Below are 27947 nucleotides of genomic sequence, written 5' to 3'. Positions count from 1 at the left end.
GCATGTATGCATGCTTCGTGCATGACAATTACGAGTACTAACTTAGTTAATAATTTTTACACCACGTCAAAAAAATTGTTCTTTGCAAAAAAAAAAAAAAAACAACTAAAAAACAAAACAAAAAAAAGACATCACCGACTTATCAACACGATTTCGTTTATTTGTGCAGTTGCCTGGTAATTTGATTTGTAGATATTATATTTAACTTTAAACGTGTTTCTTTTTATTTTCTCACAAAATATTAATATATTACATGAAAAATCTATTATAGTATAATGCTAAAATGAGACGTTTATAACAGTTTATTTATTTTAAATTAACATGTACTTATTGTTAGGCAATTCAGGGCACATCTCATGCACATCTTACTAATCTTGAAAAATTTTAGACCAAAGGCGATCGGTGAAATGTAATCATAGTTGCCGTAAACAGGCGTATTGCAGTGTCAGGAACCAGCCGAATTGCATAAATGCAGGCGGATTTAACCGATGTACATACTATGTATATACATGTATACTAGGGTGTTTAAGAAAAAAGAATTTGCATACACGGAAGTGAAACGTTTGTTCAGATTAAAATAATGGTTTTGTCAAAAGATGGGCGTACTAAGTTACGTGGAAGATCGCGTCCATTTGATATTTCCCTGTTTTTCACATTTTTTTGAATATTGAATATATAAACATTGTAGAACTATCATTCCTATTTCTCTCCTGACATTTATATTCAACCCAATAATCACGATCCATGACACAACAATACCTCATCCGGAAATGTTGTTCTTTTAAATAAAAATTTCATATTAAATTATAACTACTTTATGAGATTGAATTAATAATGAAAAATTCGTCTCAGATATACTTCTCAAACATCAACTGAAGACTTAATATTACAAGTGTGAGACTTCTCAGTGACGTAAATTGATATTATGATCGATGTGAGCTATAAAAAATATTTCACTCACAACAGTTCATAAATTAAAAATAACGTAGGACGCTAATTTTTTCACAGAACCTTTCTTTTAACCTGAAGAAACTTTTCAAGGGGTGCCATGGTTGAAAATCGCAAATTATTTTTTTCTAGAATACCCTAATGCACACTGCGGTTCTGAAATTAATCCGCTCATCAATACCAATTTCACCAACCCGGTGCATGTTAGTCTAGTTATATGTACATGTTGGGTATAGGTATGTGCCAACACGTATGTCAGGTACATACGTACGAGTTCTGGGCGTAGCTCTTCAATCTGTCTCTGAAGTTTTTCTAAGAGTGTTACGCGAGTCAACAACCCCCCGGCAAGACAGCAATCTGTATCAGTTCATCGCTGACCGGCGTCGAGGAAGCGTCGATATATCCTTCCTCTCTCTCTCTCTCTCTCTCTCGTTATCTTTTCAAGTATGTGTAATGCGTATATCAATGCCGCATGCACGCACACTGTTGTAAAGAAAGCGATAGAGAAGAAAGAGAGAAGAGAGGGCGTGGAAAGTGTGGGTAATAAAATTGTGCGATGTGCGAACGTTACACATATACACGCTTCCGTCCACACATGGTGTGCATGTACGGATACATATGGGGCATTCCTTGACACTGTGCAAAATTTATTGCTTTACCGTGATTATTTGATTGTGTTGTAGGAAATGATTTTGTTTCATTTGACTCGAGGATCAAGTTGTTTGATTAATTATGCAAATCGGTATAATATAATAATTTCTCCCTGCTGTCGGTCAAAGTTTCATTGATTATATAAAACAACTTTGTAAAATGGTATCTGTAGACTTATCTCGTTTTTTTTTTTTTTTTTTTTGGCATCGTTGTATGAGGTGATAATTCATCAAATTGCTAATACTCAGGCTTCGATTTGATTATGAAAATATTCACTATATTTATACTTTGTTGAAGTATAATGAGAAATTTTTTTTTTTCAAGTTAAATAAAGCTTGATCGAGTCAGTTAAAATTAAAAATCATTTCGTAAAACCGAATTACAATCACGTTTACGGATGATTTGAGAAACACTTTTCTCCAATCTTCATTAAAGCTCATCTGATTTTCATTAAATTGACTATTCATTACTCCTAATACAATTTACTTAAAATAGGAGTATATAAGGTAAGTGTCACAATTATTGACCTTTTTTTGTCAATTTGCGATGTCTCACCCTGTATATAGCAATTGGTTTTGGTCATAAAAAAATTCACAATTTGTTCCGTCAGTTTATAATTGTGTAAAATAAAAGGGCTATATAATAATTGGGGTCTAAGCGTGTCAATAACCGGTACACTTGCCTTAATTATTTTCATTTTTTTTTCAAATTGATCCGCAGACGCTCGCAAGATGCGACTCCGGTATAACGCGTGCGTGTCTCTGCAAATGCATGTGCACAAAGAGCCATGCAAGCAAAGATGCGAGCCGATCGCGACGTGACGTAGATCCGTACGCACGTACCTCGGCATTCGGTACAGGCATTGACGACATACGCATGTCGAGATCCAGGAGTGAAAGAAGAATGTCAAAGGATGATTGGTCATCGCGATGGCCAATGGCCTCCTCAGCCTCTTGTCGCCGCCTTCGGATGGTCCAAGCTGCTGATCGCGTATTTCGCTGCAGCGACGTCGTCACCGAATGCAATGCACATCACGTTACACTCACACACACACACACACACTCACGCACGCCTGCAGTCACCTTTTCTATCTACTGCGGATCAATTCCATCCGACAACCGCGAGCTCTTCGGCACTCGGAACCCTTCATTCCGATGGCTTTGGTCACCCTTTCCTCCGGTTTTTCGCAGAGACGCGTTATAAGCCGCGTGCGTTATATCTAACTTATACATACGTGACCTTCATCCCCGATCGCGAACGATAAATGATTACCTTTTGCCCCAGGATGAGGCGTTTCTTGAAGCATGTTGCATTTTCCAGTGAGGTTGTGAGGTTTTCACGTTTTCACACTCACGGTGGGACGATTTTTTTCTGCAACTGAGATAACAAGACTGGAAAATTTCTCGCGAGGTTGTGGTTTTGAAATTTTTTTTTCCACCATATGCAGCTATCCTGAACTGAAATATTCGATCTTATCACGTTTGTATTCAATATTCGATGATTTTGTGGTGTCGATAAATTACAAAAGTAAAATATTTATTCGTCGAGTCATTTTTAATAATTTGAGATAAGATCGCCCAAATAATACTACAGTTTCACGCGAATACATATCGAAAAATCATACTAAAGTTAGAACGAGGTATGATTAAAGATCATTGATAAATTTACATCATACCAAAAAATCCTATAAAATGAACGAAACTTGCTAACAATACGTGAATGAAATAACAGTGTTATAGATATTGTAAAGCAAAGAAAAAAAAAAAAAAAAAACTTTATACTGGAGTACAAAGAATTTATCCAGATACTGCAGTTATAATTACAATTTTAAAATTCGTAGTTATTCGATTCACCAAATATATATTTTAGCGAAGTACGGTAGTGTGTAGGTGATAATTGATGCTCAGTATTTTTCCTATTATCTTATAAAACCTTTTTGCGAAAAGCAAAAGAGTGTAAAAACGATTCATATTATTAGGAAACTGAATATTTTCGTTAACTCTGCAGAAATATGTATTTCTGTAACTAATATATAGCAGACGATATTGGACGTAACGTTTTTCAAAGACCTCGATATTGAAGAACTTTGCACTCCTGCTTCCCTGGGTCTCAGTAAATCAAATCAAAGTTGATAATGCGTCAAGGGGCGTTCATTAGGTTCGCATTTCATGGGCGGCCACGTGTATAATCCATTTTATAATTTCCTCTGGCTCCGATCACTCTTAATTATACGACTCCGTGTTACTGCTGAAGATTTTCTGTCATGTTGACGAAAAAGATGTTTTTGGGGGTCGTTATTTTTGCCGTACACATGGCACAAGTTTCCGGTGAGTTCCGTAAACGATAATCATACGATTTTGCTTTCTAATATCTGAATAACTTGTTTGTGATATTCCCCAATGACGGCATCGCCTTTGTTTCGAACACCTTTCAATTTCATCCGGAATCCACGCATCTCAGTCGACGCCTCTTCGGACTGTAGGATTCTTCAAAAGGGTCCTGCGGCTACTGTGCAATTGAAAAGATGTCTGATGCGTAATTACGATCCGTTGCGTCATCCTGTAGGAGTTTCAACCAACGGAACTACGGTCGTGTCGATGTCTTTGACTCCAAAACACATCGATTTCGTGAGCTTCCACTATGGCTAACTACTTTATACGAAATAATTATAAGTTTTATCGCAGTTCTCGTTACACATCGTCATGATATCACATAGTTTGTTATACATTCTAGGAGGATCGTAAAAATATCCTAGTATTCCGCACTTGGATAAGACTAGTAAGTTGTTCAAGTTCAACATGAATTTAATATAAGTATAAGCATCACGAAAAGTATGTTAAATTCTGTTCAAATCTTTCAGAGTTGGTCTGACGCTAATTTAAGTTGGACAAGTGGAAACCAAGGCATCGACAGACTTCACGTTAACAACGATGAAGTTTGGATGCCACCTCTAACTATGTATAGCTCGTAAGTTAACAAGTAACAATTATATTTAACGATAACTTAACGAGTATGTATGTGTTTACATCCGGTAATTCTTTATCCGTTGTTTCTCAACACAGGGCGGAAGATAATTATGAGAATATTGAAACACCACCAATGGATTGTGTGCTATTATCCAATGGAGATTTGCATTGTGTAGTGGAGATGAATTACGTGTCACACTGCGCCTCGGACTATCGGAACTGGCCCTTTGACAGACACAACTGTTCGATTATACTTGGTTCGTGGTTTCACAGGCATGATGAAATAAAGTATCACGTTAAGGATAAAAAGGTGTGAGAACGACGTGTTTTTAATTTTTTAATTTGATCATTTCGGTCAAGTGACACTAGGAAAACGCAGCTCCAATCGCAAGAAAAAAACTTACCAAAATTCGTGTGTAAATACTGTCATTTTATTTTTGACAGACTGTTTTTGGCGGACTAATGACTTTAGACTTCACCCCGAACCCTGAGTGGAAACTTGTGTCCTTTGGCATTATGGAAAATGTGATGGCGTACTACAGTCGCAATTTAACGATTCCTTCGGTGGTGTACAGTGTCATTATCGAGCGACACTCATCCCATATGCAAACCACTATCCTCGCCCCTGCAATTCGTGAGTAATGACGTGCGGTTATCTTTCGAAATTTTTCATCTCCAATCATGAAATAAAGCCCAATTCTATTTCAGTCTTAATCACCTTGACCCTGGCGGTACTCTGGTTAAGTCCAACGTCCGTGGAACGATTGTTATTGGCAGCCCTCAACTTGATCTGTCATTTAATTTGTATGGTCAATCTCAATGAGCAAGTGCCTTTCAACGGTTCAACTTTGCCCTCGATACGTAAGTATATTTTACTACCACGTGCACTTCCACGCTGACGATAAGTACAACTGTATAATATTCGTATTATCCAAAATTGTTGAGTCTACTGAGATATTGAAAAACAATAAGGTTCCCTGCGAATTCCAGTTCTAATACAAATAAATTTCAGTGGTATTTCATCAAAATTCCATGATCATCGCTAGCGTTACAATTTTTCTGACGGTGATGCTCCGTCAGATGTCAGAAATGTCGGAGACCGCTTTGGTATTGTTGGCAAAAAGCAGGGCTTCTCGGTTGCCTAACAATAAGGCGACGAATTTGGATCCATCGGAATTCGTGGCGCTTGAAACCGAGGACGATGACGCCGGATTGGTAAATGCGGATGGTCCGGAAGCTGAAAATGATCCGGGAAGCTCCAACGCGTGGCAACGCCTGATCACTTTTATAGACTGGCTAGCGTTTGCCGGTGTGTTTATCACCTACATTGTTATGATATGGGTTCTCACACCGTGGAATGACATCAATGCCAATGCCCCTGATTTTCCTGTACAATCCTGAGAAATTCTAACAACTAATCTAGCAAGGTATCTTGCTTGACAAAGAACACAAGAATCTTATGGAAAGTTTTTAAAATAAAATGTACACGAAATTTGTATTACCTATATCTAACTTGATTGAAGTTTTAATGTGCATATAACTTGGAGTGCTAATCGTGAGGAAAGACTTCCGCAGAATCTTCGCGGACTGTTATTCGCACAATAAAAAAAGGAAAGAATACAGGTACGTAGATTTGAGAGTATATGGTTTGGTCAAGTAATTAGGGTGTCAATCTACATGTGTTTGTAATTTTGAAATTGAAAGATTACTCGCCTTCGGTGCCCCCTGGCGGCAAAAGGAGTCAAAAGTAAATCTGGTTTGTTCCCTTTGCGTAGATCAGCGATAATCAACCAAACTACTGTACCAAGTTGAAATGATCGATTTTTGATATTTTCGTTGACTTGTCAGACAACCTTGTTGATAACAATAAGCCTTGGCTTTATCGGCATAAGTTATATTTGTCATTTATTATTAATTGCATGATCGTAGTTCAACGAGTTCATGATAATACGGTGAAAATTGTAAAATTACATCTTATGATCGTGAAACATTATCAAGACAAGTATATGTGATGCAATAACAGCATGATTCCGCAAAAAGCGATGTCGATTGCAATGATCGTGGTCGTTGATGCATCTGGATGCATGAGTGAATTTTGCATCTCCAGTTTCACCAACTCTAATTATAAAGCATTCGATGAACTTATCGCAACCAACTTCTGGGGGCGTTTGTTAGCCTCAAATTACACAAGCATCTGCGTTTGACCATTCGAGGCTCATATGTGGCGCTTCGTTCATTCATGCGTTGTCACTATTCTACTCTAAGCGACTTCAACGTTTTCCTCTGTCATGCAGTTGAAATTTCTAGTCTTGGTGCTCGACCTTCTCGCCGTTTACAGCACGAAATTTTGCGGTGAGTTCCAACCTACGTATCGTTAGCTTTCCGAACGTATGTTTTTACGATGAAACATGAATAATACTTTGTCCACCCTGTAATTTGTGACAGTTGACGCAGCCCAAGACTACTGTACCAGTAATGTAGAGAGTGCTTCGGCCACGACACGCCTGAAGAAAAGGTTGCTTTGCGATTACGATCCCACTGTTCCTCCCGGAAATCCTGGTGAATCAACCGAAGTCCAGCTCTCTCTGCAGCCAAAATTCATCGATTTCGTAAGATACAATGACTAAAGTCGTCAACTTAATTCATCAGGAGATTCTTACGATTTGATAAAGTCCGGCCATCCCGACTGATGTATAATCCTTATATATTATTGCAGGACGAAAGCTCAAATACTATGGTATTTCACGCTTGGTTGGGAATGGTAAGTGTTGATGCGTGCATGACGCTTGGGTGATAATAATATCCATGTGTTGAAATGGTGCTTAAATTTTGCCACAAATAGAGAAAAAGAACAATAACAATCTAATTGTTTTAGTTGTGGCAAGACACAAGACTGAAATGGTCCGATGAAGACTTACCCATACTTCACGTATCGAGCGACGAAATTTGGGTCCCACCTATAGCTCATTACAACTCGTAAGACTCACGTCGCAAGTTTGATACGAATTGGTATTTATTCCGAATTTATTCTCTTCTTATACCTTTCGCTTTATGTACTTTTGCAGCGCGGGAGGGAGCAGGGGCCCCAATGGAATACCGAAATCGGAGTGTCTGATGTTTTCTGATGAGCTGACGGTTTGTGTAGCAGGCTTAAAGTATGTTTCAAACTGCGTCACGGATTACCGGAACTGGCCCTTCGACAGACACAAGTGTACAATAGTTCTTGCTTCCTGGGCTTATAAGGCGGAGGAAATAAATTACAGCGCTTTCAATAATTGGGTAACGTAACCGCATATCGGTAATCGTTGAGAGTGCTCGTGGGTATTTGCTTCAGTCTCGACCTACGTACATACTGAATGTTTTTTTCGACATTTTCTTCTGTTCAAAAAGGGCATCTTTCCGGAACTAGGCGTATTCGGTTTTACACCCAACGCCCAATGGAAGCTCCTGTTACTTGAGCATACTCAGGTAGAAGATGGGATCGCTGAGGGTTACACATTTCCAACGATCATATACACCGTCGTTCTTGAACGGAACTCAGACTCCATGCGAGCCGTCATTTTAGCGCCTGCAATTCGTGAGTAATTATAACCTGTTGCCATCGTATTATGTCAAATGACGGTAGATTTCAATGTAGGTTCTAAATCACACGAATTCTCGTGATGACTAACACTTTACTGTCTCTAATTTCTACAGTGCTAGTCGTACTGACTTTAACGGTGCTCTGGTTGGACCCGATTTCCGTTGAGCGATCGGTAGTGGCAGTCCTCAACTTGATTTGCAATCTAATCTGTGTCATGAACTTGAACGAGCAGGTCCCTTTCAACGGTTCGACCACACCCTCGATATGTAAGCTTTACACATAAATAATAACGACGTGGGTATATGTATAGTCCGAGAAAAACAACGCCGGGACACAGTGTTGACACTGTATTATCAACAGGATTGACTGTACATTTCGTCCTACTAATTGTTAATGTTTCGCCTGCTTTTCGACCAGGAGCATAAAATTGACTCAGTTACGGCAATGGCTACATTTTTATGACACTTTCCGTTACCGGAAAAGATCTACTCATCCTGACTACGTTGCACAACCAGTTATCCGGAATGCTTCATACAGACACAATGTTTAGATACGAATCGTATAGTTATTCCTTTCATCGTAGTTGACATTATAAGTATACTTTCCCAATGAAACAATTGACTTACAATTAACCATGTAATACCGACAATTTTCAGTGGTATTTCATCAGGGTTCCATAGTTATTGCCAGCCTTGCTCTACTCCTGACGATTCTCCTGCGTCAAATGATGAAATTGTCGGTTTCCGCTCCTGACTGGTTGGCATCGGCTGCCTCCTCAATCCTGGCGAGCAGGGCTGGACAATTGATCCTACTTACAACTTTGGACCCGAAAGCTGCTGCGGCTGTCAGAGCAGACGAAGAAAATGCTGGATTGACGACCTCGAGTGATTCTTCGATTAAAATTAAGTCCGGAAGCACCAACGTTTGGCGGCATTTAGCCGCTCTACTAGATCGTCTGGCTTTCGCCACTGTCTTACTTACATATCTCATTATGATAATTGTTCTCACACCTAGGAACGACGTCTTTGAGGTACCCGATGTGCCTTCGTTTGATTTCCGGTTCTAGCGAAGTACTTTGTCTTTATAAGGTCTGCAGGCAGTGCGAAATGGACGCCGACAGCGACGAGTTAAACAGGATCAAGGTTTTGCGGTGATAACCTTGAACCGAAAAATTTTCGTTCGACATAACTTGATGATATTTTGAATGAGTATCGAAGGAATGTTGACCCTTTGATCAGTCGTTTACTTACGTTCTACGGATGATAAAATATTCCAGATTTCCAAATTTTTCACACGTATTGCAGAAATCGCAAAGGACTTTCATCCGACGATAGATCATTTTACAAATGTCAAGTGTACAAAACGTTCACCACCTACAATTTGGGACTAAAAAACGTCATTTTAATTCATGTAGGGGAGATGTTTCTCTACCGCACGAATTGATGCTTGCAAATACGTTGAGACCGGAAATGAATCTTAAGATAATCGTGATGAATTTATGTGAGAAGAATTGACAGACCGTCGATCACAATATGTAATAATATGGAAAATGAAAAATACATAAACATGTAATAGCTGTTTCTATACAATCTACCAATATCTCCAAACGACAGGGTCACTGCATATCATACATTACACAACGTGCCTTGAAAAAACTCTTGCAGAACAGTAAGAATTAGATTCAGCTTCTGCTAGGTGATCAATGAAAATTACTGTGGCACTTGGAAATGATTGTTTCTAGTTTTCTGAAAAGAACTATGATATTGTGTCCCAGCTTCGGGTTCGTAGACATGAAAGCTGATTGGTGTTTTCTATGATGTGTGAGTATAACATTATTCTCGTTAACATGGACTAAAAACTTTCATTTGCCGACAAAAGGAACCATTTAGAGGTCAATAAAAGGAGCGTTACCCATTGATGTGTGCGATGAAAGTCATCGGCAAAGCACTGCATTTTATGGGTTCTCATTAACGGATATTTCTGCGTCTCTGGTTGCAATGAATCAAATCAGCAACAGATAAGTTCAATCGGTATTCGTTCTTGGGGGCGTTTGCCAGAGTCTGATTTCACCGCAACGTCTGCATCACCATTTTGACGATTGCGCGTCGCTCTGTTCATCAAACCATCGTCGTTGTTTGGACTCGAGTTGCCCGCGCAAGCTGGTCTGTCATGCAGACAAAATTGCTGGTCTTGGGGTTCAGCCTCTTTGCCATTCATTCCACAAAGTTACCTGGTGAGTTTCGATCGTTGAATATTTTCTTACTGCTTACTAAATTCACTTTTTTTGTGATGGATATTTCTTCTGTGTTTCTAATTCATTCCAAACGCGTTTCTCTTCCGCTTAAAACCGCTGCTAGTTGACGCGGCTCTGGACTGTAAAAATATTGCTGATGACGCCCAGATCACTTTGCGCCTTCGAAAAGACTTGTTCTGTCATGACGATCCCGTAATTCGTCCGAAATTTGATGGTGGTTGGAAATCGATGGTGGCACTCAGTTTATATCCAAAATACATCGATTTTGTAAGACATCATACTTATATACATTATATTTTCAGACATTGTAGAAGTCTAATGTTTTATCAATCTTTCATGTTTCAGGATGACAGTACAAATACCTTCACACTACAGGCTTGGATGGGAATGGTAAGTTTTCGAAGTGCCTATTCATAAAGTTGAAGTATGAGAACCGATAAAATCACATCTACCTTTGCTTATGACGAGAATAAGATGAAATTAGAGACAATGTCTTTCAGGCTTGGTACAATGAGTATCTGCAATGGAAGTCGAAAAAATATGCCAAAAACGTGCCTAGACTGTACGTTTCTAGCGATGAAATTTGGACACCGCCGATAACTCTCTACAATTCGTAAGACTGATTTTGAATGATTAATGGAGACCAGGATGAATTCAAACTGCATTTTTATACCTATAACTACTTTATTTTTATACAGTGCAGAGGTTGGCTACAACACACAGACCGGAATACCAAAAACGAAGTGTTTACTTTTTATGTATGGATATACGATCTGTCAACCGCTGGTGAAGTTAGTCACACATTGTGCTTCGGACTACCGGAACTGGCCGTTTGACAGGCATAATTGTACAATATTTCTTGGTTCTTGGATCTACAAAGCGAAGGACATCCGCTATATACATATGATCACACAGGTAACGCCACTGCATATCTTCCATAGTTTTTCAGGTGTGCCCGAAGTGAAGTGGGTAAGAATTTCGCGAACCCATAGGAGGTGGTGCGAAAGTATTTGAATTTGTTATTGTGATCACGAACCACCTTTGCAAAGTGCCAGACACAACGTTTTTGTGGAAAAAGTATTTCTTACATCATGTTTCCTGTCCTTTTACAAGTACAACTCGACGGAATCAATGCTCTTCGATTTCATACCTAACAACGAGTGGAAGATGCTGTCCATTGACCGAGCTAGTAGATTGGACGGGTTTCCAGAGGTTAATTACACTTTTCCGACGATAATATATAGCGTAATAATTGAACGACACTCAACCTTTATGCAGACCACCATCCTCGCCCCGGCAGTTCGTGAGTATATCACACCCTGAAAGGTCTACGAAGACGCAGAGATTTGGACATGATTCGAAAATTTATTCTAGTTCTGATCGTCATGACACTGACTGTGCTCTGGTTAAGTCCAGATGCCGTTGAACGGTTGGTACTGGCTATCCTCAACTTGATCTGTCATTTGATTTGCGTGATGGACGTGAATTGGCAAGTGCCCAGCAACGGTTTGACGACTCCCTCGATATGTAAGCAGAAAATCATCAATCTGTCCGTATAACTATGCACTAGAAGAATCGGCATCGAAGAGAAACAGCATGAAGTTGATGCAGTTGCCTGCTCGTACGAATAAAGAAACATTGCATTTCGCTGATCGCTATATGTCCGGTGGTTCATTACTGACATGATTTTCAGTGGTATTCCATCACAGTTCCATAGTTATCGCCAGTTTCGCCCTTTTCTTGACGGTCGTCTTGCGTCAGTTGAAGGAAATCTCCGTAACCGCACCTGATTGGCTGCTATCCACGTCTTCTGCAATAACCAGAGCGGGCCGGTCATTCCCACTGATAAATTTGAAGTCGGAAGCTGCTGCACCAATTCGAGCAGAGGAAGACAACGTTGGATTGGCGAGCTCGAATGGCCCCTCGGTTAAAATTAATCCCAGAAGCTCCAACGCGTGGCAACATTTAGCCACTTTACTGAATCGACTAGCTTTCACCTTTGTGCTTTTAGCCTATATTATCATGATACATGTCCTTGTACCCAAGGAAGACGTTAACGGGGTACCTGATGCTCTTCCTTACCGGAAAGACGATTTAGTTTTGTAACTTCAAACAACCGTTTGGAGAGGATCATGTTGTTGGAAGTGGAATTATTAATCAGAAACAACAGACTTACGAAAAATTTCTACATCGAATTACATCCGAGAAAGTTAGACAGATGATTCTCTGCGCGTATAATTTTGGGAATCACATTACAATGATGGATAATAAATAATTGATCTGAATCGATACAGCAGAACATCGTTACCCTTCTATCAATTTATCACGGCATTAAGTCACCACTTGACAAGTTATGGGTCTATTTTTTCGATCATTCCATCACAACTACATGATACGATTGATGCGAATCACTAAATACTATCCCGAGATAATTTATTTCTTTCATATTCCTGATACTTTCTTTTTGTTCATAGAAGAAGTGAAACAGTAGACTAAGTTTCCGATCGTTTCCTGTATAACGTCAGTCTTGTCAGCGTGGTAAATGACAAGTTCCAAAAATAGAACGAGCGTATTGTGTGACACGTCTATGATATACATTTATTCGTCTCTCCTATCATTCATCATACATTTCTGTCATTTCAAAATTAGGATGTTATAACAATGAATTTCTATCACCGAATCATTTTCGGATCTCAATATTCGCGTATCTGCAGTCTCACAGAAGCAAATCGGCGATGAATAAGCTCGTCACAGCCGGCCCTGGGGGCGTATATGAATTTCATATTTTATGAGCGTCCACGTTTCCCCGTTTCACTCATCATCCAGGATCAGTTTGTTAAACTATTCTGACAGTTGAGCTCCGCGCGTCTCTTCCGCCATGCATCCGACATTACCGATCCTTGGAATAATCTTCCTTGCCGTTCGTACGTCGAAATTCTCGGCTAAGTTACCTTTACCCACAAATATATTCCCTAGTGCACCGCACTATTTCAAACGTATTTCTTTCGTGTGGAATCTGTGCCAGGTGAGGCAAAGGCCAACTGTAACAGCGGTGTGCCATACAGCTCGATTCCTTCGCACCTACGAAGGCGTTTGTCATGCAATTACGACAAAACCGTACGTCTGACCGTCAATCACATCTCGACCACATTGGTACTCGTCACCCTTTTTCCACTATCCATCGACTTCGTAATAAGTATTCAGGATGTTTAAAATTATCGCATGGTTATTAATTTTCTGCACCGTTAACGAATCTCGTTCCGAATACTCACGTGAAGTATCTTTGCCGTTGCAGTACGATCGAGGAAATACCCTGAAGCTTCACGCTCAGATGTCATTGGCGAGTAAACGAGTGAACATATTTCAGAATGTGGAAAAAAAGAAATGACTCTCCGCTTGGAAATAATCTTTAACTTCATGGCTCTGGTCAGTGTCGGTAAATTTCGCTTCCAACGCATATTTTTCCATAAAGGAAAAATTTTGAATAACAATACTTATTTTCAGGAATGGCACGACGAATATCTGAATTGGATGGGTCCAGCAAAGGCCTTGTTCGATTTCGTACCCAGTTCTGAGTGGAGATTGCTGTCACTTTCCACTGACACAAGAATTGACGGACTCACGGAATCCAATTACACATTTCCAACGATAATGTATAACGTCATCATTGAACGACACTCGAATTTGATGCAGGTCACTATAATCGCACCAGCAGTTCGTAAGTATGAATCGAATTATCGCGGTGTGAATGTGTGGTCCAACTAGAATAACCGTACCAGTTTGGGTGACGTTAGTACCTACCAGTTGTGACTGTATTCATTCCGTGTAATCTCTGCCACAAATGGTGACAGAGGTGTTCAATTTCATCGATGCTAACACCAGATTTTCCAATAAATAAACTGGCCAACTCCGAGATGAATTTCAATCACGAATAATCGATTAATTGAAGAGATTGAAGCCAAATTAATAAATACGGATTTAACGAAAGGTGGCCACAAATGATGCAGTGATCAGATGCGGTGCATCCATCTTCTGTCCAAACTCACCTAGAGTTTTCGGGTCACTCTTGGAGCCACGAGGCCAATGCCGGATCAGCGGACGCAAAGTTTTTGCGGACAACGTCTACTCCGGGAGGTCAAACGCATGGCAACATCTCGCCACTCCGTCAAAAGACCGTTTATCTTTTATCATTGTTCTGTACACCTACATCAAGATTTGCATACTCGCGCAAAAATGATGTAGACTGCAATGATCGTGGTCGTTGATGCATCTGGATCCATGATTGAATTTTGCATCCCCAGTTTCACCAACTCAAATTATAACGCATTCGATGAGTTCGTCGCAACCAATTTCTGGGGGCGTCTTTTAGCCTCAAATTACACAAGCATCTGCGTTTGACCATTCAAGGCTCATATGTGGCGCTTCGTTTATTCATGCGTGGTCACTATTCTGCTCTAAGCAACTTCAACGATCTCCTTTGTCATGGGGCTGAAATTTCTAGTCTTGGTGCTCGACCTTCTTGCCGTTTACACCACGAAATTTTGGGGTGAGTTCCAACCTACATATCGTTAGCTTTCCGAACGTATGTTTTTACGATGAAATATGAATAATACTTTGTCCACCCCGTAATTTGTGACAGTTGACGCAGCCCAAGACTACTGTACTAGTAATGTAGAGAGTGCTTCGGCCACGATACGCCTGAAGAAAAGGTTGCTTTGCGATTACATTCCACTGTTCCTCCCGGATATCCTGGTGAAACAACCGAAGTCCAGCTCTCTCTGCAGCCAAAATTCATCGGTTTCGTAAGATGTAATGACTAAAGTCGTCAACTCAATTCATCAGGAGATTTTTGTGGTTTGATATAGTCCGGCCATCCCGACTGATGTATAATCCTTATATATTATTGCAGGACGAAAGCTCAAATACTATGGTATTTCACGCTTGGTTGGGAATGGTAAGTGTTGATGCGTGCATGACGCTTGGGTGATAATAATATCCATGTGTTGAAATGGTGCTTAAATTTTGCCACAAATAGAGAATAAGAACAATAACAATCTAATTGTTTTAGTTGTGGCAAGACACAAGACTGAAATGGTCCGATGAAGACTTACCCATACTTCACGTATCGAGCGACGAAATTTGGGTCCCACCTATAGCTCATTACAACTCGTAAGACTCACGTCGCAAGTTTGATACGAATTGGTATTTATTCCGAATTTATTCTCTTCTTATACCTTTCGCTTTATGTACTTTTGCAGCGCGGGAGGGAGCAGGGGCCCCAATGGAATACCGAAATCGGAGTGTCTGATGTTTTCTGATGAGCTGACGGTTTGTGTAGCAGGCTTAAAGTATGTTTCAAACTGCGTCACGGATTACCGGAACTGGCCCTTCGACAGACACAAGTGTACAATAGTTCTTGCTTCCTGGGCTTATAAGGCGGAGGAAATAAATTACAGCGCTTTCAATAATTGGGTAACGTAACCGCATATCGGTAATCGTTGAGAGTGCTCGTGGGTATTTGCTTCAGTCTCGACCTACGTACATACTGAATGTTTATCTCGACATTTTCTTTTGTTCGAAAAGGGAATCTTTCCGGATATAGGCGTAATCGATTTTACACCCAACGCCCAATGGAAGCTCCTGTCATTTAAGTATACTGAGACAGAGGACGGAATCGCTGAGAGTTATACATTTCCAACGATCACATACACCATCGTTATTGAACGAAACTCGGCCTCCATGCGAACCGTCATTTTAGCGCCTGCAGTGTATGAGTAATTATAATAGTAATAATAATATTGTCTTTATTTTCAATTGCCATGTTTGAATTTATAATCTATTGCCATTCCGTATTCAAATTTCATGTCGAATGACGATAGATTTCGATGTGGGTTTCAAATCACACGAGTTCTCGTAATGACTAACACTGTACTGTCTCTAATTTCCACAGTGCTAGTCGTCCTGACTTTAACGGTGCTCTGGTTGGGCCCGATTTCTGTTGAGCGATCGGTAGTGGCAGTCCTCAACTTGATTTGCAATCTAATCTGTGTCATGAACTTGAACGAGCAGGTCCCTTTCAACGGTTCGACCACACCCTCGATATGTAAGCTTTACATATAAATAATAACGACGTGGGTATATGTATAGTCCGAGAAAAACAACGCCGGAACACAGTGTTGACACTGTATTATCAACAGGATCGACTGTACATTTCGTCCTACTAATTGTTACTGTTTCGCCTGCGTTTCGACCAGAAGCATAAAATTGACGCATTTACGGCAATGGTTACATTTTTATGACACTTCCCGTTACCGGAAAAGACCAAGTCGTCCTGACTACGTGACACAACCAGTTGTCCGGAATTCTTCATACTGACACAATGTTCAGATACGAATCGTATAGTTATTCCTTTCACTGTAGTTGACGTTATGAGTATACTTTCCTGATGAAACAATTAACTTACAATTAACCATGTATCACCAACAATTTTCAGTGGTATTTCATCAGGGTTCCATAGAGTTATTGCCAGCCTTGCTCTACTCCTGACGATTCTCCTGCGTCAAATGATGAAATTGTCGGTTTCCGCTCCTGACTGGTTGGCATCGGCTGCCTCCTCAATCCTGGCGAGCAGGGCTGGACAATTGATCCTACTTACAACTTTGGACCCGAAAGCTGCTGCGGCTGTCAGAGCAGACGAAGAAAGTGCTGGATTGACGACCTCGAGTGATTCTTCGATTAAAATTAAGTCCGGAAGCACCAACGTTTGGCGGCATTTAGCCGCTCTACTAGATCGTCTGGCTTTCGCCACTGTCTTACTTACATATCTCATTATGATAATTGTTCTTACACCTAGGAACGACGTCTTTGAGGTACCCGATGTGCCTACGTTTGATTTCCGGTTCTAGCGAAGTACTTGTCTTTATAAGGTCTGCAGGCAATGCTAAATGGACACCGACAGCGACGAGTTAAACAGGGTCAAGGTTTTGCGGCCATAACCTTGCACCGAACAATTGTTATTCGACATAATGTCAAGATGTTTTGAACGAGTATCGACGAAATATTGACCCTCTGATCATTTGTTTACCCAGATGTTACGAATGATAAAATATCCAAGATTTATAAATTGTTCACCACTTACATTTTGCGTTTAACAAACGTGATTCTAACCCCTATATAGGAAGAAATGTTCCTGTACCGTAAGAATTGATACTTACAAATACGTCGAGACCGGAAATGAATCTTAAGAAGACATATACACCTTATACTAATAAATTCGAGGTCATTTTTAAAGAAACACAGTTGATAGAAGAATAAGTTTTACTTATTGTAGTTTCACCCTAGTTCAGGGTCATCTTTGGGGATTGTTTCCCTGGTTAAACAAATATCCTAACTATATTACGAAGAGGGGCTTAGCCTTGGAGAGATGCCGTCGCGTTTTAATTTCTACATCACGTTGTGTATCACTGTGATGCCATCTTTCATCTGTAATGATTGGGATTTTTCACGAATAAAGTAAACAGTTATGCACATGGATTCCACCAACACTACCCAGCTATTTCATTTAGAATTTTTTTCGGCAATCAATAAACATAGTGATTAAAAGTACTCCGCTAAATATGGGCTGGAAAAAATGATAAAAAATGGTTAAATTCCGAATATTGTTGGTGTAATCCATGCGCATAACTGTTCACTTTATTCACGCAAAATCCTAATCATTTCAGATGAAAGATGGCGATGTAGAAACAAAAACGCGACGGCATCTCTCCGGGGCTGAACCGCTCTTCGTAATATAGTTAGGATATTGTTTAACCAGGGAAATAATCCCCAAAGATGACCCTAAACTAGGGTAAAACTGCAATAAATAAAATTTATTCTCCTATCAACTGTGTTCCTCTGAAAATCACCTCGAATTTATGAGTTTAAAGTGTATATGGCCCCTTAAGATATTCGTGATGTATTTATGTGAGAAGAATTTACAGACCATCGACCACAGTATGTAATAATGTGGAAATTGGAGAATACATAGTCATGTAATAGCTGTTTTTATACAATCTACCAATATCTCCAAATGACAGGGTCACTCCATATCACACACCACATAACGTGCCTTGAAAGAGCTCTTGCGAAACAGTGAGAATTAGATTCAGCTTGTGCAAGGTGATCAATGAAAATCACTGTGGCACTTGGAAATGATTATTTATAGTTTTCTGAAAAGAGTTGTGATATGGTGTCTCAGGTTCAGGTTCGTAGACATAAAAGCTGATTGGTGTTTTCTATGATGTGTAAGTACAACGTTGTTCTCATTAATATTGACCGCAAACTCTCATGTACCGACAAAAGGAACCATTTAGAGGTCAATAAAAGGAGCGTTACCCATAGATGTCTACGATGAAAGTTATCGGCAAAGCACTGCATTTTATGTTCTCTCATTAACGGATATTTCTGCGTCTCTGGTTTCAATGAATCAAATCAGCAACAGATAAGTTCAATCGGTATTCGTTCTTGGGGGCGTTTGCCAGAGTCTGATTTCACCGCAACGTCTGCATCACCATTTTGACGATTGCGCGTCGCTCTGTTCATCAAACCATCGTCGTTGTTTGGACTGGAGTTGCCCGCGCAAGCTGGTCTGTCATGCAGACAAAATTGCTGGTCTTGGGGTTCAGCCTCTTTGCCATTCATTCCACAAAGTTACCTGGTGAGTTTCGATCGTTGAATATTTTCTTACTGCTTACTAAATTCACTATTTTTTTGATGGATATTTCTTCTGTGTTTCTAATTCATTCCAAGTGTGTTTTTCTTCCGCTTAAAACCCCTACCAGTTGACGCAGCTCTGGACTGTAAAAATATTGCTGATGACGCCCAGATCACTTTGCGCCTTCGAAAAGACTTGTTCTGTCATTACGATCCCGTAATTCGTCCGAAAATTGATGGTGGTCGGAATTCCATGGTGGTACTCAGTTTACATCCAAAATACATCGATTTTGTAAGACATCATACTCATATACATTATAATATGATTTATATGTGCATAAAAGTGTTGGAAATTATGCGCTTGTATATTTTCAGACATTGTAGAAGTCTAATGTTTTATCAATCTTTCATGTTTCAGGATGACAGTACAAATACCTTCACACTACAGGCTTGGATGGGAGTGGTAAGTTTTCGAAGTGTTTATTCTTCAAGTTGAAGTTTGAGAGCCGATGAGAGATCGTACATCTACCTTTGCTTATGACGACAATAAGATGAAATTAGAAACAATGTCTTTCAGGCTTGGGAGAATGAGTATCTGCAATGGATGTCGAAAAAATATGCCAGAAGCGTGCACAGACTGTATGTTTCTAGCGATGAAATTTGGACACCGCCGATAACTCTCTATAATTCGTAAGATTGATTTTCAATGATTAATGGAGACCAGGATGAATTCAAACTGTATTTTCATGCCTATAACTACTGTATTTTGATACAGAGCAGAGGTTGGCTACAACGCACAGACCGGAATACCAAAAACGAAGTGTTTACTTTTTATGTATGGGTATACGTTCTGTCGACCGCTGGTGAAGTTCGTCACACATTGCGCTTCGGATTACTGGAACTGGCCGTTTGACAGGCATAATTGTACAATATTTCTTGGTTCTTGGATCTACAAAGCGAAGGACATCCGCTATATACATATGACGACACAGGTAACACCACTGCACATCTTCCATAGTTTTTCAGGTGTGCCCGAAGTGAAGTGGGTAAGAATTTCGCGAGCCCATAGGAGGTGGTGTGAAAGTATTCGAATTTGTTATTGTGATCACGAACCACCTTTGCAAAGTGCCAGACACAACGTTTTTGTGGAAACGTATGTAAAAACGTAAACGTAAAAAGTATTTCTGAAATCATGTTTCCTGTCCTTTTACAAGTACAACTCGACGGAATCAATGCTCTTCGATTTCATACCTAACAACGAGTGGAAGATGCTGTCCATTGACCGAGCTAGTAGATTGGACGGGTTTCCAGAGGTTAATTACACTTTTCCAACGATAATATATAGCGTAATAATTGAACGACACTCAACCTTTATGCAGACCACCATCCTCGCCCCGGCAGTTCGTGAGTATATCACACCCTGAAAGGTCTACGAAGACGCAGAGATTTGGACATGATTCGAAATTTTATTCTAGTTCTGATCGTCATGACACTGACTGTGCTCTGGTTAAGTCCAGATGCCGTTGAACGGTTGGTACTGGCTATCCTCAACTTGATCTGTCATTTGATCTGCGTGATGGACGTGAATTGGCAAGTGCCCAGCAACGGTTTGACGACTCCCTCGATATGTAAGCAGAAAATCATCAATCTGTCCGTATAACTATGCACTAGAAGAATCGGCATCGAAGAGAAACAGCATGAAGTTGATGCAGTTGCCTGCTCGTACGAATAAAGAAACATTGCATTTCGCTGATCGCTATATGTCCGGTGGTTCATTACTGACATGATTTTCAGTGGTATTCCATCACAGTTCCATAGTTATCGCCAGTTTCGCCCTTTTCTTGACGGTCGTCTTGCGTCAGTTGAAGGAAATCTCCGTAACCGCACCTGATTGGCTGCTATCCACGTCTTCTGCAATAACCAGAGCGGGCCGGTCATTCCCACTGATAAATTTGAAGTCGGAAGCTGCTGCACCAATTCAAGCAGAGGAAGACGAAGTTGGAGTCGCGAGCTCGAATGGCCCTTCGGTTAAAATTAATCCCAGAAGCTCCAACGCGTGGCAACATTTAGCCACTTTACTGAATCGACTAGCTTTCACCTTTGTGCTTTTAGCCTATATTATCATGATACATGTCCTTGTACCCAAGGAAGACGTTAACGGGGTACCTGATGCTCTTCCTTACCGGAAAGACGATTTAGTTTTGTAACTTCAAACAACCGTTTGGAGAGGATCATGTTGTTGGAAGTGGAATTATTAATCAGAAACAACAGACCTACGAAAAATTTCTACATCGAATTACATCCGAGAAAATTAGACAGATGATTCTGTGCGTGTATAATTTTGGGAATCACATTACAATGCTGGATAATAAATAATTGATCTGAATCGATACAGCAGAACATCGTTACCCTTCTATCAATTTATCACGGCATTTAGCCACCACTTGTCAAGTTATTGGTCTATTTTTTCAATTATACAATCACAACTACATGATACGATTGATACAAACCACTAAATATTATTCCGAAATAATTTATTTCTTTTATATTCCTGATAATTTCTTTTTGTTCATAAAAAAAGTGAAACAGTAGACTAAATTTCCGATCGTTTCAGGTACAACGTCAGTCTTGTCGGCATGGTAAATGACAAGTTCCAAAAATAGAACGAGCGTATTGTGTAACACGTCTATGATATACATTTATTCGTCTCTCCTATCATTCACCATCCATTTCTGTTACTTCAAAATTGGGATGTTATGGCGATGAATTTCTACCACCGAAGCATTTGCAGATTTCCATATCCGCGTATCTGCAGTCTCACAGAAGCAAATCGGCGATGAATAAGCTCGTCGCAGCCTGCCTTGGGGGCGTATATGAATTTCGTATTTCGTGGGCGTCCAGGTGTACCTGTTTTACTTATCATCCAGGATCAGTCTGTCAAAGTATTTTCACAGTTGAGCTCCGCGCGTCTCTTCCGCCATGCATCCGCTATTACCGATCCTTGAAATGATTGTCCTTGTCGTTCGTACGTCGGAATTCTTGGGTGAGTTACCTTTACCAACAAATATATTCGCTAGTGCACCGCACTATTTCTAACGTATTGTTTTCCTCTGGAATCCGTGCCAGGTGAGGCAACTGCCAACTGTAACAGCGGTGTGCCATACAGCTCGATTCCTTTGCACCTACGAAGGCGTTTGTCATGCAATTACGACAAAACTGTACGTCTGACCGTCAATCACATCTCGACCACATTGCCACTCGTCACCCTCTTTCCACAATCCATTGACTTCGCAATAAGTCTTCATGATGTTTGAAATTATCGCATGATTATTAATTTTCTGCGCCGTTGACGAATCTCGTTCCGAATACTCACGTGAAGTATCTTTGCCGTTGCAGTACGATCGAGGAAATACCTTGAAGGTTCACGGTTGGATGTCATTGATGAGTGAACGAGTGAACATATTTCAGAATGTGGAGAAAAAGAAATGACTTTCCACTTGGAAATAATCCTTAACTTCATGGCTCTCGTCAGTGTCGGTAAATTTTGCCTCCAACGCATATTTTTCCATAAAGGAAAAATGTTGAATAACAATACTTTTCTTCAGGAATGGCACGACGAATATTTGAATTGGACGGCTCCAGCAAAGGCCTCATTCGATTTTCTACCCAGTTCAGAGTGGAGACTGCTGTCACTTACCACTGACACAAAAATTGACGGACTCACGGAATCCAATTTCCCATTTCCAACGATAGTGTATAACTTTTTTTTGAATTTCGAAAAAATGCGAATACATAGGTTGATAAGAGAAATTAATGACACTGGGGTCAGGGCGGCTAGGTGGTCTACTGGAGTAAGTCGCCGGCAAAGCATCTCTAGATACCAGGTTCGAATCCTGGCTCCGTCGTTAATTTTTCAATCCACCTAATAATTTGAATTTACACTATTCTTGATAGTGTACTTTATACATCATCATTGAACGACACTCGAATTTGATGCTGGTCACTATAATCGCACCAGCAGTTCGTAAGTATGAATCGAATTATCGCGGTGTGAAAATGCGGTCTAACTAGAAAAGCCGTACCAGTTTGAGTGACGTTAGTACCTACCAGTTGTGGCTGTATTAATTCCGTGTAATATCTGCCATAAATGGTAACAGAGGTGTTCAATTTCATCGATGCTAACACTGATTATCCAATAACAAACCTGGCCAACTCCGAGATGAATTTCAATCACGAATAATCGATTAATTGAAGAGATTGACAGCCAAATTAATAAATACGGACTTTACGAAAGGTGGCCACAAATGATGCAGTGACCAGACGCGGTGCATCCATCTTCTGTCCAAACTCACCTAGAGTTTTCGGGTCACTTTGGAGCGAACGAGGCCATTGCCGGATTAGCGGACGCAAAGTTTTCTGCGGACAACGTCTACTCCGGGAGATCAAACGCATGGCAACATCTCGCCACTCCGTCAAAAGACTCTCGTCTGTCTTTTATCATTGCGCTGTACACCTACATCAAGATTTGCGTACTCGCGCAAAAACGATGTAGATTGCAATGATCGTGGTCGTTGATGGATCTGGATCCATGATTGAATTTTGCATCTCCAGTTTCACCAACTTAAATTATAACGCATTCGGTGAGCTTATCGCGACCAACTTCTGGGGGCGTTTGTTAGCCTCAAATTACACAAGCATCTGCGTTTGACCATTCGAGGCTCATATGTGGCGCTTCGTTTATTCATGCGTGGTCACTATTCTGCTCTAAGCAACTTCAACGATCTCCTCTGTCATGGAGTTGAAATTTCTAGTCTTGGTGCTCGACCTTCTTGCCGTTTACACCACGAAATTTTGGGGTGAGTTCCAACCTACGTTTCGTTAGCTTTCCGAACGTGTGTTTTTAAGATGAAACATAAATAATACTTTGTCCACCCCGTAATTTGTGACAGTTGACGCAGCCCAAGACTACTGTACTAGTAATGTAGCGAGTGCTTCGGCCACGACACGCCTGAAGAAAAGGTTGCTTTGCGATTACGATCCCACTGTTCCTCCCGGAAATCCTGGTGAATCAACGGGTGTCCTTCTCACTCTGTACCCGAAATTCATCGATTTCGTAAGATATAATGACTAAAGGCGTCATGCTGATTCATCAGGAGATTTTTGTGGTTTGATAAGGCCTGGCCATCGTCACTGATGTATAATCCCTATTATTGCAGGACGAAAGCTCAAATACTATGGTATTTCACGCTTGGTTGGCAATGGCAAGTGTTAATGCATGCATGACGATTGGGTGATAATAATTACTCCATGTGTTAAAATGGTGCCTAAATTCTGCCACCACTAGATGAAAAGAACAATATTAATCTAACTGTTTTAGATGTGGCGAATCAGAGGACTCAGGTGGTCCGATAAAGACTCACCCCTACTTCACGTTGCGAGCGACGAAATTTGGGTCCCACCTATAGCTCATTACAACTCGTAAGACTCACGACGCAAGGTTCATACGAATTGGGATTTGTTCCGATTTCATTATCTATTTAAATCTTCTGCTTTTTGTAATTTTGCAGCGCGGGAAAAAGTAGGGGCCCTAATGGAATACCGAAATCGGAGTGTTTGATATCCCCTAATGGGCACACACTTTGTGTAGCAAGCTTAAAGTACGTTTCGAACTGCGTCACAGATTACCGGAACTGGCCCTTCGACAGACACAAGTGTACAATAGTTCTTGCTTCCTGGGCTTATAAGGCGGAGGAAATAGATTACCACGCTATGAATCATTGGGTAACATAATTGCATTTTGGTAATCGTTGAGAGTGCTCGTGGTTATTCGCTTCAGTCTCGACCTACATACATACTGAATGTCCATTTCTACATTTTCTTCTGTCGAAAAGGAAATGTTTCCGGGTATAAGCGTATTCAATTTTACACCCAACGCCCAATGGAAGCTCCTGGCACTTGAGCATACTCAGGTAGAGGATGGAATCGCTGAGGGTTACACATTTCCAACGATCATATACACCGTCGCTATTGCACGGAACTCAGCCTCCATGCGAACTGTTATTTTAGCGCCTGCAATTCGTGAGTAATTATAATCTATTGCCATTCTATATTCAAATTTCATGTTGAATGACGCTAGATTTCAGTGTGAGTTTTAAATCACAGGAGTTCTCTAATGACTAACACTGTACTGTCTCTAATTTCTATAGTGCTAGTCGTCCTGACTTTAACGGTGCTCTGGTTGGACCCGATTTCCGTTGAGCGATCGGTAGTGGCAGTCCTCAACTTGATTTGCAATCTAATCTGTGTCATGAACTTGAACGAGCAGGTCCCTTTCAACGGTTCGACCACACCCTCGATATGTAAGCTTTACACATAAATAATAACGACGTAGGTATATGTATAGTCCGAGAAAAACAACGTCGGAACATAGCGTTGACACTGTATTATCAACAGGATCGACTGTACATTTCGTCCTACTAATTGTAAATGTTTCGTCTGCGTTTCGACCAGCAGCATAAAATTGACGCATTTACGGCAATGGTTACATTTTTATGACACTTTCCGTTACCGGAAAAGACCAAGTCGTCCTGACTACGATACACAACCAGTTGTCCGGAATTTTTCATACTGACACAATGTTTATATATTAATCGTATAGTTATTTCTTTCATTGTAGTTGATGTTATGAGTACACTTTTCCGACGGAACAATTAATTTATAATTAACCATGTAATACCGACAATTTTCAGTGGTATTTCATCAGGGTTCCATAGTTATTGCCAGCCTTGCTCTACTCCTGACGATTCTCCTGCGTCAAATGATGAAATTGTCGGTTTCCGCTCCTGACTGGTTGGCATCGGCTGCCTCCTCAATCCTGGCGAGCAGGGCTGGACAATTGATCCTACTAACAACTTTGGACCCGAAAGCTGCTGCGGCTGTCAGAGCAGACGAAGAAAGTGCTGGATTGACGACCTCGAGTGATTCTTCGATTCAAATCAAGTCCGGAAGCACCAACGTTTGGCGGCATTTAGCCGCTCTACTAGATCGCCTGGCTTTTGCCATTGTCTTACTTACATATCTCATTATGATAATTGTTCTCACACCTAGGAACGACGTCTTTGAGGTACCCGATGTGCCTACGTTCGATTTCCGGTTCTAGCGGAGTACTTGTCTTTATAAGGTCTGCAGGCAATGCTAAATGGACACCGACAGCGACGAGTTAAACAGGGTCAAGGTTTTGCGGCCATAACCTTGCACCGAACAATTGTTATTCGACATAATGTCAAGATGTTTTGAACGAGTATCGACGAAATATTGACCCTCTGATCATTTGTTTACCCAGATGTTACGAATGATAAAATATCCAAGATTTATAAATTGTTCACCACTTACATTTTGCGTTTAACAAACGTGACTCTAACCCCTATATAGGAAGAAATGTTCCTGTACCGTAAGAATTGATACTTACGAATACGTCGAGACCGGAAATGAATCTTAAGGAGACATATACACCTTAAACTAATAAATTCGAGGTCATTTTTAAAGAAACACAGTTGATAGAAGAATAAGTTTTACTTATTGTAGTTTCACCCTAGTTTAGGGTCATCTTTGGGGATTGTTTCCCTGGTTAAACAAATATCCTAACTATATTACGAAGAGCGGTTCAGCCTTGGAGAGATGCCGTCGCGTTTTCATTTCTACATCACGTTGTGTATCACTGTGATGCCATCTTTCATCTGTAATGATTGGGATTTTTCACGAATAAAGTAAACAGTTATGCACATGGATTCCACCAACACTACCCAGCAATTTCATTTAGAATTTTTTTCGGCAATCAAAAAACACAGTGATTAAAAGTACTCCGCTAAATATGGGCTGGAAAAAATGATAAAAAATGGTTAAATTCCGAATATTGTTGGTGGAATCCATGCGCATAACTGTTCACTTTATTCACGCAAAATCCTAATCATTTCAGATGAAAGATGGCATCGCATTCATGTACAACGTGATGTAGAAACAAAAACGCGACGGCATCTCTCCGGGGCTGAACCGCTCTTCGTAATATAGTTAGGATATTGTTCAACCAGGGAAATAATCCCCAAAAATGACCCTAAACTAGGGTGAAACTGCAATAAATAAAATTTATTCTCCTATCAACTGTGTTCCTCTGAAAATCACCTCGAATTTATGAGTTTAAAGTGTATATGGCCCCTTAAGATATTCGTGATGTATTTATGTGAGAAGAATTTACAGACCATCGACCACAGTATGTAATAATGTGGAAATTGGAGAATACATAGTCATGTAATAGCTGTTTTTATACAATCTACCAATATCTCCAAATGACAGGGTCACTCCATATCACACACCACATAACGTGCCTTGAAAGAGCTCTTGCGAAACAGTGAGAATTAGATTCAGCTTGTGCAAGGTGATCAATGAAAATCACTGTGGCACTTGGAAATGATTATTTATAGTTTTCTGAAAAGAGTTGTGATATGGTGTCTCAGGTTCAGGTTCGTAGACATAAAAGCTGATTGGTGTTTTCTATGATGTGTAAGTACAACATTGTTCTCATTAATATTGACCGCAAAATCTCATGTACCGACAAAAGGAACCATTTAGAGGTCAATAAAAGGAGCGTTACCCATAGATGTCTACGATGAAAGTTATCGGCAAAGCACTGCATTTTATGTTCTCTCATTAACGGATATTTCTGCGTCTCTGGTTTCAATGAATCAAATCAGCAACAGATAAGTTCAATCAATATTCGTTCTTGGGGGCGTTTGCCAGAGTCTGATTTCACCGCAACGTCTGCATCACCATTTTGACGATTGCGCGTCGCTCTGTTCAT

The 27947-nt window shown here is 40.3% G+C and overlaps 4 protein-coding genes and 2 pseudogenes across 4 annotated transcripts; all 6 read left to right on the top strand.

Annotated features, from left to right (window-relative positions):
- The first annotated feature begins 3758 nt into the window (after window positions 1-3758).
- LOC124415989 lies at window positions 3759-6040 on the top strand (annotated as a pseudogene).
- Window positions 6041-6805: 765 nt separating this feature from the next.
- On the top strand, window positions 6806-9687 carry LOC124415992 (neuronal acetylcholine receptor subunit non-alpha-3-like). Its single transcript, XM_046896786.1, has 8 exons — window positions 6806-6917; window positions 7011-7174; window positions 7282-7326; window positions 7441-7541; window positions 7631-7844; window positions 7956-8142; window positions 8262-8414; window positions 8805-9687. Exons 1-8 carry the CDS (start codon window positions 6854-6856, stop codon window positions 9212-9214), a joined length of 1338 nt encoding a protein of 445 aa, XP_046752742.1. The 5' UTR covers window positions 6806-6853; the 3' UTR covers window positions 9215-9687.
- Window positions 9688-10237: 550 nt separating this feature from the next.
- Window positions 10238-12629, top strand: LOC124415990 (acetylcholine receptor subunit alpha-L1-like). The gene is made up of 8 exons (XM_046896784.1): window positions 10238-10381; window positions 10506-10669; window positions 10748-10792; window positions 10903-11015; window positions 11101-11317; window positions 11516-11705; window positions 11777-11929; window positions 12096-12629. The coding sequence occupies exons 1-8, from the start codon at window positions 10318-10320 to the stop codon at window positions 12506-12508; spliced, it is 1359 nt and encodes a 452-aa protein (XP_046752740.1). The 5' UTR covers window positions 10238-10317; the 3' UTR covers window positions 12509-12629.
- A 2250-nt stretch (window positions 12630-14879) lies between these two features.
- LOC124416317 lies at window positions 14880-17307 on the top strand (annotated as a pseudogene).
- A 1726-nt stretch (window positions 17308-19033) lies between these two features.
- On the top strand, window positions 19034-21385 carry LOC124415991 (acetylcholine receptor subunit alpha-L1-like). Its single transcript, XM_046896785.1, has 8 exons — window positions 19034-19097; window positions 19222-19385; window positions 19512-19556; window positions 19671-19783; window positions 19869-20085; window positions 20308-20497; window positions 20569-20721; window positions 20888-21385. Exons 1-8 carry the CDS (start codon window positions 19034-19036, stop codon window positions 21298-21300), a joined length of 1359 nt encoding a protein of 452 aa, XP_046752741.1. The 3' UTR covers window positions 21301-21385.
- Window positions 21386-23789: 2404 nt separating this feature from the next.
- Window positions 23790-26252, top strand: LOC124416316 (neuronal acetylcholine receptor subunit alpha-7-like). The gene is made up of 8 exons (XM_046897248.1): window positions 23790-23949; window positions 24043-24206; window positions 24310-24354; window positions 24471-24571; window positions 24661-24874; window positions 24985-25171; window positions 25300-25452; window positions 25843-26252. The coding sequence occupies exons 1-8, from the start codon at window positions 23886-23888 to the stop codon at window positions 26250-26252; spliced, it is 1338 nt and encodes a 445-aa protein (XP_046753204.1). The 5' UTR covers window positions 23790-23885.
- Window positions 26253-27947: the final 1695 nt, after the last annotated feature.

This window comes from Diprion similis, chromosome 2 (genome assembly GCF_021155765.1).
Source record: "Diprion similis isolate iyDipSimi1 chromosome 2, iyDipSimi1.1, whole genome shotgun sequence".
In the NCBI taxonomy this organism is placed as follows: Eukaryota; Metazoa; Arthropoda; class Insecta; order Hymenoptera; family Diprionidae; genus Diprion; species Diprion similis.
This window is presented reverse-complemented; position numbering and strand designations above follow the sequence as displayed.